Here is an 18,993-nt window from a genome sequence, read left to right on the forward strand (position 1 = left end):
GTGGAATCAGGATGTAAAGCCAGCTTGAGTATTTCACTGCTTGCTTGCTTCAGGTGGTTCAAGGATTCCGGTGGGATAAGAACATTTTTCTTTTGAGGAGGGAAGAAAAGAAAAATATCTGCAAGCCATTTTGTTATAAATATATTGTTTATTATTGTATGCAGTATAGTAATATGGCAATTGGTTTGAGTACTTTTATATACTTCATTGATCATGTACATTATTTTCCTCCTCTTAAGAAAGGATCAGCCTGAAATACAATGTCCTACAACAAAATTTACATGTGAGCTACAAAGATGAACAGTTGATTGCGACTCTGCAAAAACAATAATGCTGCTTATACTCACAATTTAAAATCTCTCAATTAATGGGGTTAATGAAGTGGGCTTATCTTCATCTAATCTTCTTTCCAGTATTTGATTTTTCATGATGCATTTGCTTAAGTCCTAACCAGGACTGCCACAATAAAAGTCCAGGTAGCACTACCCATATGCCATTAAAAAATACCAGGTAGACCCACAGGTAAAGCCAGTTACTGGTGTTTAGGTTAGGACTTCCAATGAGCCAGTCTGGGCAGAATGTCATCCACCCACCATATAATTCACAAACACACAATGTAATCTGTATGAAATGCCTGTAAAGAGGAAGAAGAAAAAACAATTAGGCAACTGCAATAAAAATTAGTGTTGTCCAGAAAACCATTCTGTTTCACACATAATTTTCAAGATTTTGAAATTTTAGTTCTGATGCAGATCAAAAATTAGACCCTTGAAGTTTTTCTTCCTCAAAAACAATCATGAAACCCAGCCCAAAATAGCCAATAGTCTGGTGATTAGGGGACGCAGCTGGAACGTTGGAGAGACAAATTCAAATCCCTGCTCTGAATTAGGGTCTCATCTCAGGTGAGTTATCTCTTTCTGGGGTGTCTGTCCCCAGTTTTTACCAAAAATTCCATCCTAAATCTGAGAATATCAGGGTTAGAAGGGACCTCAGGAGGTCATCTAGTCCAACCCCCTGCTCAAAGCAGGACCAATCCCCAGACAGATTTTTGCCCAAGATCTCTAAATGGCCCCCTCAAGGATTGAACTCAACCCTGGGTTTAGCAGGCCAATGCTCAAACCATTGAGCTATCCCTCCCCCCGCATATGAAATTTTTGTCAAACCCTATATTTTTCCAAGAAATATTTTGGTTTCAACAAAACAGCATTTTCCAAACAGAGAAAAATTGTCAACAAATTTTTGGCCACTTTATGCTAGCACTTATATAATGCTTCACGTTCTAGAGATAGGGACCAAATATCTCAAAGAACCTCCAGTTACAGGTAACTAACCTCCATTTCTTCTTCGAGTGCTTGTCCCTCTGCATAGTCCACGTGTGGGTGATTATTGCAATCCTTCTGTTTGCCAGACAGTGCTTTGACTGACTCTAATATTCTTTTTAACCTGTACAACTTAACCAGCTAATTTTTTTGGTCTGCTAATCATTACAAGCAACATTTACATTAAACTCAGAGTTTACTAAGCCACCATAAGTGGATGAAATATGCTTAATTTACCAGTGCCGCTTAGGCCCCAACTTCTATCTATACTAAAGAACCACATTAAGACTCCGTACAAAATAAAACTGTTTTTAACATGCCAGGACACAGCTGTGGGGTAACCAGGTTCTCAACACTGTTGAATGTGTTGGTAGACAGGACGGAGTGACTGGCAAACAAAAGTTTTGCAATAATGCTATACCTAGTTCAAGGTGCCTGTGTGTATATAAACGTACATGAACCCATTATTTATTTTCTTATCCAAATAATTTTCAATATGACAAGACTTTAAGAAGAAAATGGAGGTTACTTACCTATACCTGGAGGTTCTTCAAGATGTGTGATCCTTATCTGTATTCCACATGGGGGTAAGCATGCACTCCATGTGCCTGAGACAGGAAAACTGGCAAATAGCATTCATTGTCCGCCTCTGCACCCCGGTGTTCCTTGCGCTCAGTACCAAAGGTATAAGGGGAGGTGAAGACTGACCATTTCTCTAGTTCCTTCTTTACCACAAACCCAGATGTGATGTGAAGCAGATGGGGTGGAGGGCAGGTAGTGGAATACAAACAGATCGGGACCAAAGACCTGTAATCGGAGCTTTGATATAAGTAACCTCCATTTCTTCTTCTTCGAGTGCTGGTCCCTATGCGTATTCCACGTGTGGGTGGCTATGACTAGTAAGCAGTATTTAAACAGGAGAGCGGTGCAGGAACGTGGGCAGTACAAGAGATCTGTAATATCAATGTCCCAATGGCTGCATCTATGGAAGAGGCTTAGATTAAAGCGTAATCCTTTGTGAAGGTGTGGATGGAACACCCAGTAGCTGCCCTACAAATGTCCAGTATAGGTACTTCTCAAAGGGATGCCACTGAGGTTGCCTGTGGTCTAGTGGAATGGGCCTTCATCCCATCTGGGGGAGGGAGCTGGGCTAACTGATAGCGAAGATGATGCAGCCAGAGATCCACTTAGACAGCTTTTTGAGCAGATAACATTTGTCCCCATCATCGCTCTGCTACAAGGATGAATAAGTCCAGGATTTCTTCTAATTGGTTCTGTTCTTTGTAGGTAAAACCTAAAGCTCATCTGACATGGAGGGGGGAAAAAGCCTCCTCTCCTCATTGGAAGCATAGGGTTTTGGAAAGAATACCGGTAAGTGAACTTATTGATTGATGTGAAAGTCAGAGACTACCTTTGGGGTGAATTCTGGGCAAAGGGAAGCCTTTTCCTTATGGAATATAGTGTGTGGCAGGTTGGCAATGAGTGCTACCAGTTCACTCACCCTCCTGGCTGACGTGATAGCGACAGGGAAGGCAACCTTCATAGACAGATGGGACATTGAGCGTGTAGCGAACGGTTCAAAGGGTATTCTGGTAATTAGTAAGAGAATGAGACTGAGGTTCCATTGTGGTGTTGCACTACCGGTGGGAAGGTCCTAGAGAGATCCATAAGGAATCTGGTTCTTATCAGGTGAGAAAAACTAGACTAGCCTTTTACCAGAGGGTGGAAGGTACTGATTGCTGCTAGGTGGATCTGAAGCAAGCTGACAGAAAGGCCTGACGTCTTGAGAATGAGAAGGTAGTGTGGAATAGCAGGAACACCTGCTGTGTCTGGAAATAACTGGTTCTGTTTCATCCAGGTAGAGAAATGCCTCCATGCAGTTATATTCATCTTCTGGTGGAGTCTTTTCTGGCATGGTTGAAAGGAGCTTGAATGGCCTCTGAACATGAATGCTCTAGATCTGACACCCATCCAAATACCAGGCTATGAGGTTTGGGTTGGGATGTCTGATCCCACTGTTCTCCTGAGTTAGCAGAAGTGGGAAGGATTGAATGCTGATGGGAGAGCGGGTTGATGCTCTCAGGAGGTTCAGAAACAAATTATCTGGGCCAGTTGGGTGCAATAAAAATGACTTATGTTTTCTCATGGTAAATTTTCCCCAAAACCTGAGGAGGAGTGGAATGGGAGGAAAGGCATACCTCAGATGTTCTGTCCATGATAGACGTCCTAAGCTAGTACTGCTCTGGAGCAGTACAGGTTGATCATCTTGTTTGTCTGGAAAGTGAACAGGTTCCAGGATGGCATTCCTCACTGAGTGAAGGTTTAGTTTAGGACTGAACTGTGAATCTCCCACTCATGATCTGTGGAGCAGTGTCTGCTGAGATTGTCTGCCAGAGAGTTTTGTGCACCAGGAAAGTACATCACTGAGAATGTGATGTGATTCTGCAGCTTGCTAAGTGGCACCAGAGTTGCGCACCTTATCCTTATGGCTGAGAGGTTTAAGCTGGCCTAAGTCTAGGACTCACCCAGTTTGGAAGAAGTCAAGGAGGGAATCCTCTCTCTTGTGAGCAGATCTGGAAGTGGATCTGGTTTTGTGTCTGAGAGACTACCCCTTAGTTTAACTAGAGGCCTGAGACAATGAGTCCTTAGGCTTTACAGACCTGGTCTCTGCTCTAGAGATCGTGCTCAGAGGGATGCTGCTCGCAGGTTGTGGCTGATGTACAGGAGGGTCCTCCCAGCCTGGATCTCACTGGGGTCTTTCCTGGCTTTCTCCATGAGGTGCATCCTCAGTTGAAGCTCTCCTCCCTTTTGGATTTGGGTAGGGAAGGAGCAGCAGAAGCTGAACTTGGCAGAGACATGAGCCTCCCCAAGCAGTAAGGACAGCGTGGATCGTTGGCACTGGCAGAGAAGGAACGTGGGCCAGAGAGACAGTTCTTAAACCCCAGAACTCTGGGCACAGACCTTCTCCTGGGGGTAGGGAGGGGATTGGGAAGGGTCCCTGAGGTGGGGAAAAACTACTCTATTCTAACTAAAAGGTACTAGAAAAGCACTAAAAACAGTAAAATTCTAAGAACTATTTACAATATGTTTACAGATAAGATGATGAAGTTGCTTCGGCCACAGAGGATTCCGACTCAGGCCATGTAGTAGTGAGAAGGAACTGGGGAGGCCGTCAAGCCACACCTCACCTTATACCCTGAGTACTGAGCACGAGGAACGCCAGGGCACAGGAGTGGACCAACGGACACTAATTGCCAATTCTCCAGTCTCAGGAGCATGGAGTGCATACGTACCCACAAGTGGAATACACACAGGGACCAGCACTCGGGGAAAAAAAAAACCCACCAGAAGACCCCAACAAAGGAAACTAAGAAAAACAAGACTGCATATACCCCAAACCAAAGTATAGTGAAACTAATAGATCTAGGTACCCATGCAGGAGGGGATAGTATTTGGAAAGACCAAAGGCCTGGGTTTCCCTTAAAAAAGCAGATAATCTCCTCTTAGAACAAGGATCATTGACTTTCAGGGTACTATTAGCAGGTAGCTTCAAGGAACAGCTATGAATGGAGACACTGATAATAGCAAGTAAGAACATAATTATGCATCCTTCACCCTTGTAGCTTAAGTTTTGATACTTTCCTCTAGCTGTGTCCACATGGGACTAAAAGTCAGAACATTGTTTAAATGACACTATAATTAGGATCTCTTTGTTGATCAGGGAGTTACAATTGCTGCCTGCATGTTCCTAGGAGTGAAAGAGCCTCTGCTCTCAAGGAGGTATCAGGGGGAGGTAGCTGTCCTGCAAATATCTCAGATCAACAAAAGGGACTCATCTAGGGGGTGCAGGCTCTACCCTTGCAGGTGCTACAGCATTGGAGTGGAGGCTCAGGTTATATAAAGTGACCTTCAAGTTAGTAGGACATGGTTGCCCACTGTTACAATTGTCCTTGAAATACTCGCTGAAAACAGATTAAGCAACTTTTTGCACAGCATACAAAGCTGTATAGTCAAATGTCATCTCTCATAATATTCTCCTGTGTCTTCTGCAGCTTGAAGGCAGCCCAACAGCCCAAGTGTTACTTAAGATCCTAGTTTTCTACAATACACAATTTTTCCCAGCCAAAATACTGATGCAAGAACCTATTCTATTCATGTACTTTGCACCAAGTAATTGTTGGATTTCTAACAGGACTTACCTGTAGTACTTATCTTTGATAATAGCATAAATGAGGATCAGTGCTAGAAGGCCACCCAAAACAACAGTTAGTATTTCCAGAGACACAATGGTTGGATCAGAATAAAGCCACCTTGCATCTGCTCTTCCATATTCTTTCCCTAAAAAATGAAACATGACAGTTAATTCCACTACTGGTATAATCAGTACAAGGAGATAACTCTTTAGTGGGTGGGAGAACAGACAATACTGCTCCCCTGCACTGGGAAGATTATGCGTAACATTTTCAAAAGCACCTAAGCACCCAATGGACTTAGGTGACTAAAAATTTTACTTTATGAAAGGATGTTTGAGGTGAGCATCTAGGCGCTTCAGAAATAAGATTACCACTGTTTGCTAAAGTGACAGATTATATAGATTTTCTATTTCTTTCAAAGGAAATTTTTCCCTGAATGTAGGCGTCCATGTTCATCAAGTACCCCACAAATCTAGAATGAGACTTTACCTGCGCTGTCTTTATTCCTAAAGTACACATGAGGAAAATGAAAAAAAACTCGTTAATCACTGGGGATAATGGTGGTTAGACAAATCCTGGAGATTTGTTTCTAGAACTCAGCTATTTCCCCCCAACAGCTTAAAATTAGTCTTATATTTTACAGTGCTCCAGGCTAAGGACAGCCAAATTCTGATCTCAGTTACACCCGCAGCCCTACTAGCTATATTAACTGTGGGAAGAATTGGACTCGTTTTCTAGTTTATGTCCACAAGGAATCAACATTTAAATATAGGGTGACCAGATGAGAGGAAGAAAATATCGAGACACATGGGGGGAAGGGGGCAGTGCAAAAAAAAAAAGGGGGGGGAGAAGGGGACGGTCGCTGGTGGTGCAAAAAACCCAAACAAACAAAAAAAAGAGTGCCGCGAAATAGCAGGACAAATTGCGTCCCAACCAAACATTGGTTGAGACATGGGACAAACACCTAAATATCGGGATGTCTAGTCACCCTATTTAAATAAGGCAGTAACTGCAAATGGACTGCACACATTTGTCTACAGAGCCAGTTATCATAATTGACAGAGAAATAATTTCCTCTAGAATTGAAGGGGCAGATTCTCTTATACTATGGTGATGAAGGCCACAGAAATACCTAGGTGAATAGATGGAGAAGTTTCTAATAAAAAACTGTCCTAATGGATAAGATATTCAATAAATAGGATTCAATATTTAATGACATAACACACTGGCATCATGGATGGAAGAGAACAATCTTTAAAGAAACAAAAGTCAAGTAAGTCAAGCTGTCCTTAAGTGACAGTCTGTATTGAGTTAGAATGACAGAACAGTTCACTAATGCTGTTTGATGTAGAGGTTTGTGTTCGTTTCTGCAGCACAAAGACAATTATTCAGTTTTATCAGTTCATGCTATAGTATGTTTATTAACAATGTGGACTGGTGTCTGCAAAAATAGCATTGCAAAGACACAACCATATTTGGGATTGTTTTGAAGTATAGTACAGATGCCCCAAGCATAAAGGGTTTTGAAAAGAAAATTATCATAGTCCTGTCTGTCTCACCCTGCATATAAACTCCATCCTGCACTCTCTGTGCACCCAGGACTCCCATTCTAAGCAATGCATTTTGGCTACACAAAGATGACAGGATCAGGCCCTTTATCAAAAGAAACAAAAGGTTAAAAACTGAAGTTGTCATTTTGTTCTGTAGCTCTATTATGATATAAGGGTGACAGATGCTGCATTTTAACTAACAAGTCTTCTTTACAGTAAGAACAAATATCAAGAAAATTAGATGCATTAAGTTCCCAAAATGTCAGCTTTTGGGAGGTGAAGGAAGGGAAGGGATATGAAATCAGAATTATGTTGCTCTCTTCATTAAATTAACAAGCAATGCATCAGCCTAAACATTAGTCTTTTCAAAGATGCTCCAGCAGTGCGTTTTTAGCCACTCACATGTCATCACAAGCAGCATAAACTTACTGCAGAGGAAACTCACGGGATATTGTATAATCACATTAAACCTTAGTAATGCTGGTTTTTCCTCCTTACTTTCTCAAAGGCAGAGTGGTTGCTGGGTTTTGTTTTTGGGAACAGATGATTTGGATTGAACGGGATATTCCCCCAGACTGCCATCGGGGCATAAGGTAAATCAAATGGTTAGATATAAACTACCAGGAGACTCTGGTTCCTCAAAGCTTTTCCTCTACATAATAATGAACAACTCTTCTTCTTTGAGTGACTATCCACATGAATTCCACTCGTACTGTGCATATACCCCATGCACATGAAATTGGAATCTTTGGCTACCAGTGTCTGTTGGGGCTGCATATGCACACTACGGTTCCTTGTGCCACCACACCCAATCCCCCTACACCTGACAAGTACTCCTGCCATCATAACATGAAAATGATACTTACACAGAGAGGCAAATATGTTGTCTGACTCTGCCACTGTTCCTATTAAAGACAGGTACACAAAGGGGCCCTCCTAAGGGGGGAAAACAAAGCAGAAATATGTTCTAAATTTCACTGAAGCAAGACAACATCCATATTAGCACTCAGAATATGGAGTGCTAATCTAGGAATGTCATAGATTAGATAAGGAAACTATTAATAAATATAGAAATCCCGTGTGTAAACACCTCAGCAGTGCCACATACTGGACATGCCTTTCAATGCATTTTATACAATAATCAACCAGCATGTGGTCAAGTAATCTTGTAGTGCCTGAGACCCAGCTGTTTAAAAAAATATGACCATTTTGAGCTGTAAAGTGTCAACTGTATTATTTTATGTCTACTCTCCACACTTATTTTCCATTTCCCTCATATGCACAAGCCCCCTATGCAAACACATTGTGGGTGTGCAATAAATCTGACATGAGAACCAAGATAGTTAAACTTAAACATTTGAACAGGCTACAAAACCCACTTTCCCAAGATCCAGAGTCAACTATAATATAATCTTGCACCTATATCACACCTTCAGTCAGAAAACATCAAAGTATTCCATAAGCATTCAGTTGGTGAGGGAAGGAAGAGAGCTCTGACGGGAGTGCAGTGGCACCAAAAGGAGGAGAGATGGTTAACTGTTAGCCAGGAATGCTTCATAGTAACCCTGGAAAAGCTTGTGAGAAGAACAGTGATAGGGAAGTGAAAGGGAGTTGGAGAAAGGAAAGTTACAGAGCATAAGAATGCATGAGAATCAAAGATTGTGATAGCAAAGAAATACAAACAGCCTGTGAAATCTCCCTGAAAATATAAAGTTGTTTTCAATTCTATCCTTGCACTAACAGCATGAAAGGTACAAATTACTGCCTGACCCCGCTCTAGTTAAAATTTAAAAAAAGGCTACCCCATGAGTAAATTCTAAGAATAATCAATTCTGGTGAGGGCTAAATCCAGTGCCTAGGACTAGTACCAATGTATTTATATAAAAAGCTCTGGAGTTGCGGGGGATCATACCGATGACGACAAGAACATGGAACGCCATGTCAGCCCCTCTGGAGAGGACACCAATAAGAGACAAGAGGGAACTGTTCTGTCAAGTGTAGCACTGGGCAAAGTTCCAGGTTGGCAGCCCTGCGGGATGAAGGTGTCTATTTCTGCCCAGAGCAGTACAGCCCAGGCACCAGATGAGCAGGCTTTATTGCAGAGCTGTACCAGCACTCTGCAACCCTGTTCTGGAGAGATCACCTCTAGATAGCATAGGATAATTCATTTATCTGCAATTCTCTAAGAGGTGTTCATTTTTGTGATATCTGTCCACTAGGAACTGCAGTGAGACCACCAGTTCATTCTACATTCAGAAGACACTCAACACCTTCATGTGAGAACAGCTTTAGGGAATTACAGCCTGGGCTGGATCAAAGAAGGTTTTCTAGAGGTGAAAGAGTTCCTCATTAGGACTTTTTAAAACAAACAAAAACAAAAAACCCCATAAACACACATGGTTGCATCATGTCAGATTTGGAAAGATGTACTGGATTTGTAACTCAATCATGACAATGATCCACAATTTTCCATTCTGGGCCCTGGCCCCAACCTGACCTCCCAACCGCTTAGCCCAGTATTTTTCCATCCCCTTGCAAGGAATGAGAAGTGAATGATAGGTGGTAGGGAGAGGAACAACTGCATCAGCAACTGTTCTTCACACACCTGCTGCAGAGAGGGAAAGGCAGGAAGAGAAAGTCACAGGAGCTGGCAAAAGAACAGGAAGTCACCAAATCTAAGGCAAAGCAGCACTCTCTGACTCTCCATGGCCAGTCTTCTGTCCATCCATATTGAGCATAACAAGTAGGAAAACAGCAAAGGGAAACCCATGTACCCAACAGCAAAGACAAAAACGCAACATGTACAATATGGCTGAATTACTATTGTTGTAAAAGCACAAAACTCTCATCATTCCACTCTCAGCTTTAACAAAGGAGGGTTTTTTGCATAATTTGATTATATTTCAAATCTATCATTAAGTATGTTTTTGATTGACTCTCAGATGAGGTGCTCAGGTACTACAGTAATGGAGGCGATATAAATTCCTAGATTAGATTGTTTAGTTTAGTCTTTATGATAAGAAATCCTGTCAGTAAAGTTCACAGACCTGGTCTTTAACTCCTGATGACATGGTAAAGCACCCCCCGACCTGAAGTTCCTATTATCAGGGACCCCTGTTCTTTAAATACAATTCTGTGCAGCAGCTGCACCTTCATTAGCAAAACTGAACAAGAACACAGAATAAACTGTATTTTGAAAAAGGAATCCAGAAAAACAGAGGGATACTCTTGTAAATGTTTTAAAGCAGATATTGGGCCAATTATGAAAACCGATCAAGCAAACTATTCTACTTAAATGAAGCATTATTAGTCCCTTGTGCATATATTAGTAAGCTATATCCCCACCCTTCAAATATTTTTAAAACCCACATGGCTAAATATTTTTTCTAATTATATGTCAGTGAGATTTTAGTATTGCTAAGTCACATTCAAAAACTCAAGCAGTAATAAAATTATTAGAACAGAAAAGGACAACAGTAGAATGGTTGGCTCACTGCTGGTGCATCCCCTTGTGGCTGGGCAGGGCATAGCATAGCTGCTCTTTCACCTCTAGGATTTCCTGTGGATGGTTGCTCCAGTCCTGTGGGGATCTGCCTCTTCTCGCAACTTGGGCCTCTGGCCAGTTCACATTTTAGTTCTACCCCTTCTGGGGTTATAGAGAATCCAACAATAATACTTACAAAAGGTTTTCAGCCCCATGGTCGTCACACCCTTCTCTCAGGGTTCTCAGTTAAACTTATCCCCATCTCAGGGGCTTCCTGTCATCTCACCAGTGGCTGGTAGGGGAACCCCGGCCACCCCGCTACAGTGGATTCCAGGCAAGGTCTGCTCCGTCAAGCGACTCCCTTCTGCTGCCTCCCTGACTTCCTGTCAGCAGGTCTCTTCACGGCCTCTCTAAGTTCACCCTTTCTTCGGAGCCAGGACTCGCAAGGGTCTCCCCTGGAATCCCCAATAAATCCCACTCCAAAACTTAAACCAACTTCTGCCCTCCTCAGTCTTGGCCTTTCTTGTCTCAAATTCCCCTTGCTCTGTTCCTCCATCGAACACCTGCCAGGTCTCTCTCACCTGCCACACCTTGCCCTTTTATCAGGGTTGCAGACCACTGCAGCCTGCTCCACCTCCCATACTGCTCTGTCTCTCTCCTACCAGACTTCTCTACTTAGGAAAGGATCCCAGGGCCAACTTTCTCCCTGGGCTTCCTCCTTTACCCTAGTTCCAGAGAGTTTCTCCCTATGGCCCCCTTCTGCTTCAGACTCCCTTTCTTTACAGTCATTACTCAACTCCTCCTTCAGCTGGGCTTTAATTAACCCTAGCCCACCCTCTAGGTGCAACAAGGTGGGTTAAGTATCAGAGGGGTAGCCGTGTTAGTCTGGATCTGTAAAAAGCAACAAAGAGTCCTGTTGCACCTTATAGACTAACAGATGTATTGGAGTATAAGCTTTCGTGGGTGAATACCCACTTCGTCAGATGCATGTGGTGGGTTAATTGGCCTTTCAGGCCCACATTAATCCCTTCAGAAGCAGGATGGTGTATATACCCCAACACAACAACCCATTGCCCACTTTGTCATCAGAACCTCATTAAAACAGATCTAGCCATTTCACTTGTGGTATATTTCATTTATATGTCACAACTGGCATTTTTTGTGAAACAAAATCAATGAAAAAACACCTGATCTCAATATTAAACTTCTAGTAACACTGAAATATGACCTGCATTTTAAACACACGACCCTAGTGAACAGACTGATTTTTTGTTGGGAGAGATGAGGGAAGTAATTCAGGGCCTGAGCTACCATACAAGAAGACACAAGATGCCAAGACATCATCGTTGGACACGACAGACAGACATACCATACAAGAAGACAGGTGGCTTCTCACAGCAGCAGTGTGCTTTAGCATCAGATCAGCCAGGATCCAGGCCATATATATTAAATAGGTTACTTACCATTCCTGCCAATGCATCTCACACAGTACCATCTCCATTCAGTCAAAATGGGCAAGAATGTTGATTGTGTGCCATCCAAAGACTTAATTTGCTGCAGCTCTTAAGGACTGCCACTATGTGGCAGCACTGAGCTGAGAAGCAGTGATCACTAAGAAGATCTAGGAGTGGTAGCATGTTAGTCTGTATCAGCACCTCCTTTCTCAACCTTTTTTATTATGATGTTAGAGTTGTTCCTGAGGCTGTGGATGGTATTGTGTTCTGCACGGCTGAGGTCAAAAACTATTTCCCTATGCTAATTTCCCCCCCTACTGTTACTCACGCCTTCTTGTCAACTGTTTGAAATGGGCCATCCTGATTATCACTACAAACGTTTTTTTCTCCTGCTGATAATAGCCCACCTTAATTTATTAGTCTCCTTAGAGTTGGTATGGCAACCCCCATCTTTTCATGTTCTCTGTATATATATCTTCCTACTGGATTTTCCACTCCATGCATCTGATGAAGTGGGTTTTAGCTCACTAAAGCTTATGCCCAAATAAATTTGTTAGTCTCTAAGGTGCCACAAGTACTCCTGTTCTTTTTATGAAGATCTAATCTATCATATTTATCTTTAGGTTTTTTATTTGAATGTTGATAAGCTCAAACCCTAGTGGCAGCTGATGAAACAGTCCAAGAAGGTGGAGAGGCTCTGAGGGGGCACAAGAAAGAGGAATGAGGGGAAGGGAATGAGAGGATTCAAGGAATTACTAACGAAATAGGGACTCTTTCACCTGTAGGCCCTTGGTTTGACTCTAACCCAGGTCAGCAAGGAATTGAAAGTTATTGCAAATCAGTTTGCTGGTCTACAGGGAATGAGCAAGGAATCTTAATCTGTTACCTAACCCAAAAACCATCACAAATTACACCTTCAGCAGAGATGCCAAGCACTGAATGAGCATGAAAACTTTTGCACACATAAAAGCAGTCCTTTTAGGGAATAGAGTTCACAGTTTAGGGATGCTTTTAGACACCCCCCCAAGCTGCTGTATGTCAACAGCATTACAGCAGTAACTCAGGCAGCTTTTTGCCATCTGTGACTTGCTAGGAGGTTCTGACCTGTCCTTTTGGGTACAGACTTTGTAACTGTTATCCAGGATTTTGCAACCTCAAGATTAGACTATTGCATTGTGCTCTACGTGGCGCTACACTTGAAAACCATTTGGAGACTGAAACAGGTTCAAAACGCAACAGCTCACTCACTGAATGGGATTTCACACTGGAAGCATGACACCAGTGCTCCAGGATCTGTGTTGGCTGCCAATTGGCCTCTGATTGACGTTTAAGATGTTGGTTATGACCCATAAAGCTCTAAGTGGTGGGACTGCCCTATCCGAGGGATCACCTCTCTCCCTGTGCCATGCCATCACAGCTGCTGTCAGGAGAGGTGCTCAAGCTGAGATCTCCTTTGTTATAACAGTGGGGGAGGCTGGCAGGGCATTTTCTGTGAAGGCTCCAGGACTCTGGAACTTGCTCCTCACCTTGGTCCAAACAAGCACAAATTTGATGACTTTTTGGTAATACAGCAAGAGACATCTGTTTGACTGGGGTTTTTTAGAGGGCTGAAGATATGCTTCCTAGACAATGAAGGGATAGAAAAGAGTTTCTGTAGGTGACATAATGTGATCCTGGGATGCATAAACAAGGAAATCTCAAGTAGGAGTAGAGAGATATTTTACCTCTGTATTTAGCACTGGTGCGACAGCTACTGGAATAGCATGTCCAGTTCTGGTGCCCACAATTCAAGAAGGATGCTGATAAATTGGAGAGGGTTCAGAGAAGAGCCACAAGAAGGATTACAAAACATGCCTTATAGCGATAGACTCAAAGAACTCAATCTGTTGAGGTTAGCAAAGAAATGTTTAAGGGGTGACTGTAAGTATCTTCCTGGGGAACAAATATATAATAATGGGATCTATCAGGGAAAGGGATAAAATGATCCAATGGCTGTAAGTTTAAGATAGACAAATTCAGACTAGAAATAAGGCATACATTTTTAATGGTGAGAGTAATTAACCACATGAACCATTTACCAAAGGTCATGGTGGATTCTCCATCACTGACCATTTTTAAATGTATGTTCTTCTAAAAGATATGCTCTAGGGTTTATTTGGGGAAAATTTTATGGCCTGTGTTATACAGGAGGTCAGACTAGATGATCACCATGGTCCCTTCTGGCCTTGGAATCTCTGAATCTATATTCAGAACAACAACTGCCTCCACAAGCAGAAATTTCTATAACCCCCAAAAAAGAGAGAGAGAGAGAGAGAAAAAGAGATTCTATGAAGTCCAATAGGGACTATGTTATTGCCAATCTAATTAATGTGGAAGGCACTCAGATACCTAGAAAACATAGCCTAGAACAGGGTAGGTGGAACTCAGAGAAGACTGCCGGCTTCCACTTACTACGACTTCCATGCAGTAGTTCAGCACTCAGCAAAAGGAAAGAAGGGATGGGCGCTAACATCATCAGGTTGTGGGGAACAAAGGAGAGGGGCAGAGCAGTGCCCAATCTCATGGCCCCCAGTACAGGCTGTAGGGGAGCACTGAAAGATGCACTGCAGGCTTACATAAACAGACATTCTTCAGATGTTTATGTCCCATGTGCCTGCTCATAATTTGAACCTAGTTGACAGTGATGGGTAACATTCCTTGGAAATTGCTCAGTCATTACAATCTGCGCACTTTCTCACCATGTCACTAGCAAATCTTAAAGGAGCGTGTTGCCCTGAGATCAAAGCCGCTTTCTGGAACTAGTAGGATGGCAGGTGGAGTTCTGTGAAAGCAACTGACTATCAGCTGAAAAGTTTTCAGGATGCTTTGTTAAAGATGTGTAAAATATTGATATCAACCAAGTCTGAACTCTGTATAAAATCTGTCCACAGTATTAAACGGAGTGTTGCCCTGCACATTCACAGCCTGATTTTCAAAGGTAATGAGAAACTTCAGCTTTCACTGAAGTCAGTGAGACTTTTGAAAATCAGGACATAATTATGTGCGATGGGCAAGATGCATTTGTTGAAGTGACCCATTACCTGTAAGATATTGCACAGCGCTTGGATTCATGGGTCTGTCTCAGGACTTAGTGATGCAACGACTTAGATGTTGGCATAGAAAGTACGCTTATTAAGTTTGCAGATGATACCAAACTGGGAGGGATTGCAACTGCTTTGGAGGAAAGGGTCATAATTCAAAATGATCTGGACAAATTGGAGAAATGGTCTGAGGTAAACAGATGAAGTTTAACAAAGACAAATGCAAATTGCTCCACTTAGGAAGGAACAATCAGTTTCACACATACAGAATGGGAAGAGACTGTCTAGGAAGGAGTACGGCAGAAAGGGATCAAGGGGTTATAGTGGACCACAAGCTAAATATGAGTCAACAGTGTGATGTTGTTGCAAAAAAAGCAAACGTGATTCTGGGATGCATTAACAGGTGTGTTGTGAGCAAGACACGAGAAGTCATTCTTCCACTCTACTCTGCACTGGTTAGGCTTCAACTGGAGTATTGTGTCCAGTTCTGGGCACCGCATTTCAAGAAAGATGTGGAGAAATTGGAGAGGGTCCAGAGAAGAGCAACAAGAATGATTAAAGGTCTTGAGAACATGACCTATGAAGGAAGGCTGAAAGAATTGGGTTTGTTTAGTTTGGAAAAGAGAAAGAGGGGACATGATAGCAGTTTTCAGGTATCTAAAAGGGTGTCATAAGGAGGAGGGAAAAAACTTGTTCACCTTAGCCTCTAATGATAGAACAAGAAGCAATGGGCTTAAACTGCAGCAAGAGAGATTTAGGTTGGACATTAGGAAAAAGTTCCTAACTGTCAGGGTGGTTAAACACTGGAATAAATTGCCTAGGGAGGCTGTGGAATCTCCATCTCTGGAGATATTTAAGAGTAGGTTAGATAAATGTCTATCAGGGATGGTCTAGACAGTATTTGGTCCTGCCGTGAGGGCAGGGGACTGGACTCGATGACCCTCCAGTCCTAGAGTCTAAGTCATGATGTGCTACAGAAGCACAGAGAAACTGATTGTATGTGTTTTGGTTGATGTCCCAGACACAATAAAAGAGCTGAATATAACATTTTGATTTTCAGAAACAAGTGAAAGGCTGTTTGATTATGAAAGATATACATGGTACAAATCTCAAACACACAGTGATTTTTCCAGTGCTTGGCTGGATACAAGAACTAATCTCACTTGAGTGTTTTCAGCTACCCTCTAAATTTCAGCAAGAGTTAGGATTTCTCTGTAATATCAAGTGAAGCAGTAATCTTTCTGTGGAAGAACTGGGAGAAAAACAGAATTCTCAGTAAGTTTGTCTAATCAATTAAACAAATCATTCTGACTTTGACTTGAAACTGACAGAGCAGCTACAAAGCCCTAAGAAGATGACACAGCCTACAAGTTTGACCACCACTAGGTGTTTTTAATTTTCTTGTGAAGAAAAGATTGCAGCAAGTTTCCCCCCACACACCTGTCCGGTATGGTGGGTGCAGCTTGTTGAGTGGGCACATTGACTTGGCTTCTGAAGAATGAAGTATTTAAAAATGTAAAACTGATCAAATCCTACCTGAAGCCTCAGTGACTCAACCGACTGAGGACTTGTAAGACCAGCAGCAAACCATGGTGTCTCCAAACTCTTGGCCAGGGTAGTTCAGATTTATAGGGCCATGGCCATTAATAAAGTAGGAACCGGCCCTCTGACAGATGGAGTTACTGCCTGTGTCTGCGGGCGGCTGAAATACTGAACAGCCAGAGCGGAGGTGTAATAGTGGGAGGCAGCGTCTGTGCCAGGAGGGCAGTTTGCCAATGAAGCGGAGACACGGGGGTGTATTTACCGCGCGGAGGGCAGCGGTGTTTTGTTGGGGGGGGGGCGGGGGGTACTTCTGGCAAAATGCCTCAGGCTGGGTCTGGTTCATACCCGCCTGTGTTGGGCTGCGGTAGAGAAGCCGCGTCCCCCCGATTCCTCACAGCAGCGCCCCCTTTTCTGACCAGCCCCATACCCCAGAACTGCCCCCCTCCTCTCCCGCTACGGGCCGGGCCGGGCCGGGCCGGGCCACTGCCTCCCTCCCTGAGCCTTGCCCCGCGCGGGCGGCCCCGGGCCCGCACTCACCAGCGTGCAATGCACCAGCACGTCGTAGCAGAGCCAGCCCAGCACCCAGCGATCCGCCGGGGCGCAGCGCCCGCCCAGCCTCCGGCCCAGCGCCCAGGCCAGGCCCAGCTGCGCCGCGCACACCGCCAACGAGCCCGCCGCCGCCGCGCTGAGCAGCGGGGGAGCTGCGGCCCCGCGCCCGGCCATGCCGCGCTCACCTGGCGGCCACGGCAGCGACTCCCACCCCCGCAGCCCAGCCCAGCCACAGAGCGGGCACCGCCAGGACAGGGGGCGAGACCCGGGCACCCTGCGGCACTTCCGGGCACGGGGGGTGGGGAGACGACACGCTGCCAGCCTGCGGCAGCCCCCGGCAGAGAGAGGTGGGGGCTGGGCCTGGCCCCCCTGCGACAGCCCCCTGGGCACAGAGACTTGGGCACTGCCAGCCTGCGACAGCCCCGGGCGCACAGAGCCAGTGGCACTGCCAGCCTGCGACAGCCCTGGGCGCACAGAGACTTGGGCACGGCCAGCCTGCAACAGCACCGGCCACACAGAGACTTGGGCACGGCCAGCCTGCGACAGCCCCGGGCGCACAGAGCCAGTGGCACTGCCAGCCTGCGACAGCACCAGCCACAGAGAGCCAGGGCACTGCCAGCCTGCGACAGCCCTGGGCAGAGAGAGATGGGAGCTGTTAGGGTTATGGGTACTCACCAGCTGCCTTGGGGAGGAGGGTGGGAAGGTGGCTATGGGGTGTCACTACCTGTCTGCAGAAAGGCTCATAGAGATTTGGTTTGGTAATATCAAATTCAAACAGAAAGAAAAAAGTCACAGGAGTCCTAGAATGTAGTATTATATTTGGGGAGTTGAAAAAGGACAATGTGTGGTGATACTGATACTGTGGCCATCCCTAACTGAGGCTGCTATCCTGCCAATCAGAGGCTAAAAGGCCTCTTGTCCTACTGTCTGGAATACAAACTTTAGCCTGAGCTTGTCCCTGCCCAGAAATTGCACTATACAGACCATAGAATTTCCTCCAGTCATTCCTGCTTTGAGCCCAGTATCTTGTGATGGAGCTAGCACATTTCTTTTAGGATAGCCACTCTAATTAAACAGGAATTTCCACACTCGATCACACCCAGTCTGTTTAGTCCAGTATCCTGTCTCCAGCAGTACCAGATGTTTTCAAGTGAACAAAACTCACTTCACCCCAGGGCAAGTTTCATTTTATAGGTACCTACTGTGTCATAATCCTCCTAGCTCTTCATCTGTACCTAATTAATTGTACAGACGCTTGCCATCAACTTGTGCTTCTATTTTCCATTAACCAAATAGAAAGACAATGTGATTGCATGTTAACTAGATACTCCAGTTCAGCTTGTGGTAGGCTAATAGAGTAATATAAATGCTTTAGGCTTAGGGCCCAATATTTATTTTAGTGCAGGAAAATACTCCAATTTTTCCATTTGATACATTGCCATTTAATTGTTAAAAGTTATTTTTTTCACTTGGCTATTGATGCTCTCAAGTTCATCTGTAACATCCTTACCTTGTCCACATTTAAGTCCTTGTTAAAGACCCACTCTGCCATACTGCTTAAAGTGAACCTAGTTGTATATAATTTGCCTGGTTTTGTTCCCCTTCCCCCAACCTCCCTCTCTCTGTGTCTGTCCTTAGATTGTGAGCTCCTCAGAGCAGAGTCCATGAGAGTTTAGAAAGCTCCTTTCACATAGCAGGCATTAAGTAAATAAGGTGAATTGAGAGACTTTCCCCTAGTGTCACTGAGGGCAGAGACCTTGCCTCTCCGGGTACCCAAGCCCTTTCAAGCCATTTTAGTAGGAGACAAATTTAGAGAGCAGAG

General features: G+C 44.0%; 1 protein-coding gene across 1 annotated transcript; it reads right to left on the minus strand.

The window, feature by feature from the left end:
* Positions 1–128: 128 nt before the first annotated feature.
* On the minus strand, positions 129–17,468 carry EBPL (EBP like). Its single transcript, XM_045014130.1, has 4 exons — positions 17,160–17,468; positions 7,929–7,998; positions 5,519–5,657; positions 129–634 (listed from the first exon to the last, which is right to left on the minus strand). Exons 1-4 carry the CDS (start codon positions 17,343–17,345, stop codon positions 394–396), a joined length of 636 nt encoding a protein of 211 aa, XP_044870065.1. The 5' UTR covers positions 17,346–17,468; the 3' UTR covers positions 129–393.
* Between the last annotated feature and the right edge of the window lie 1,525 nt (positions 17,469–18,993).

The sequence above is a fragment of the Mauremys mutica genome, chromosome 1, assembly GCF_020497125.1.
Source record: "Mauremys mutica isolate MM-2020 ecotype Southern chromosome 1, ASM2049712v1, whole genome shotgun sequence".
NCBI lineage: Eukaryota > Metazoa > Chordata > Testudines > Geoemydidae > Mauremys > Mauremys mutica.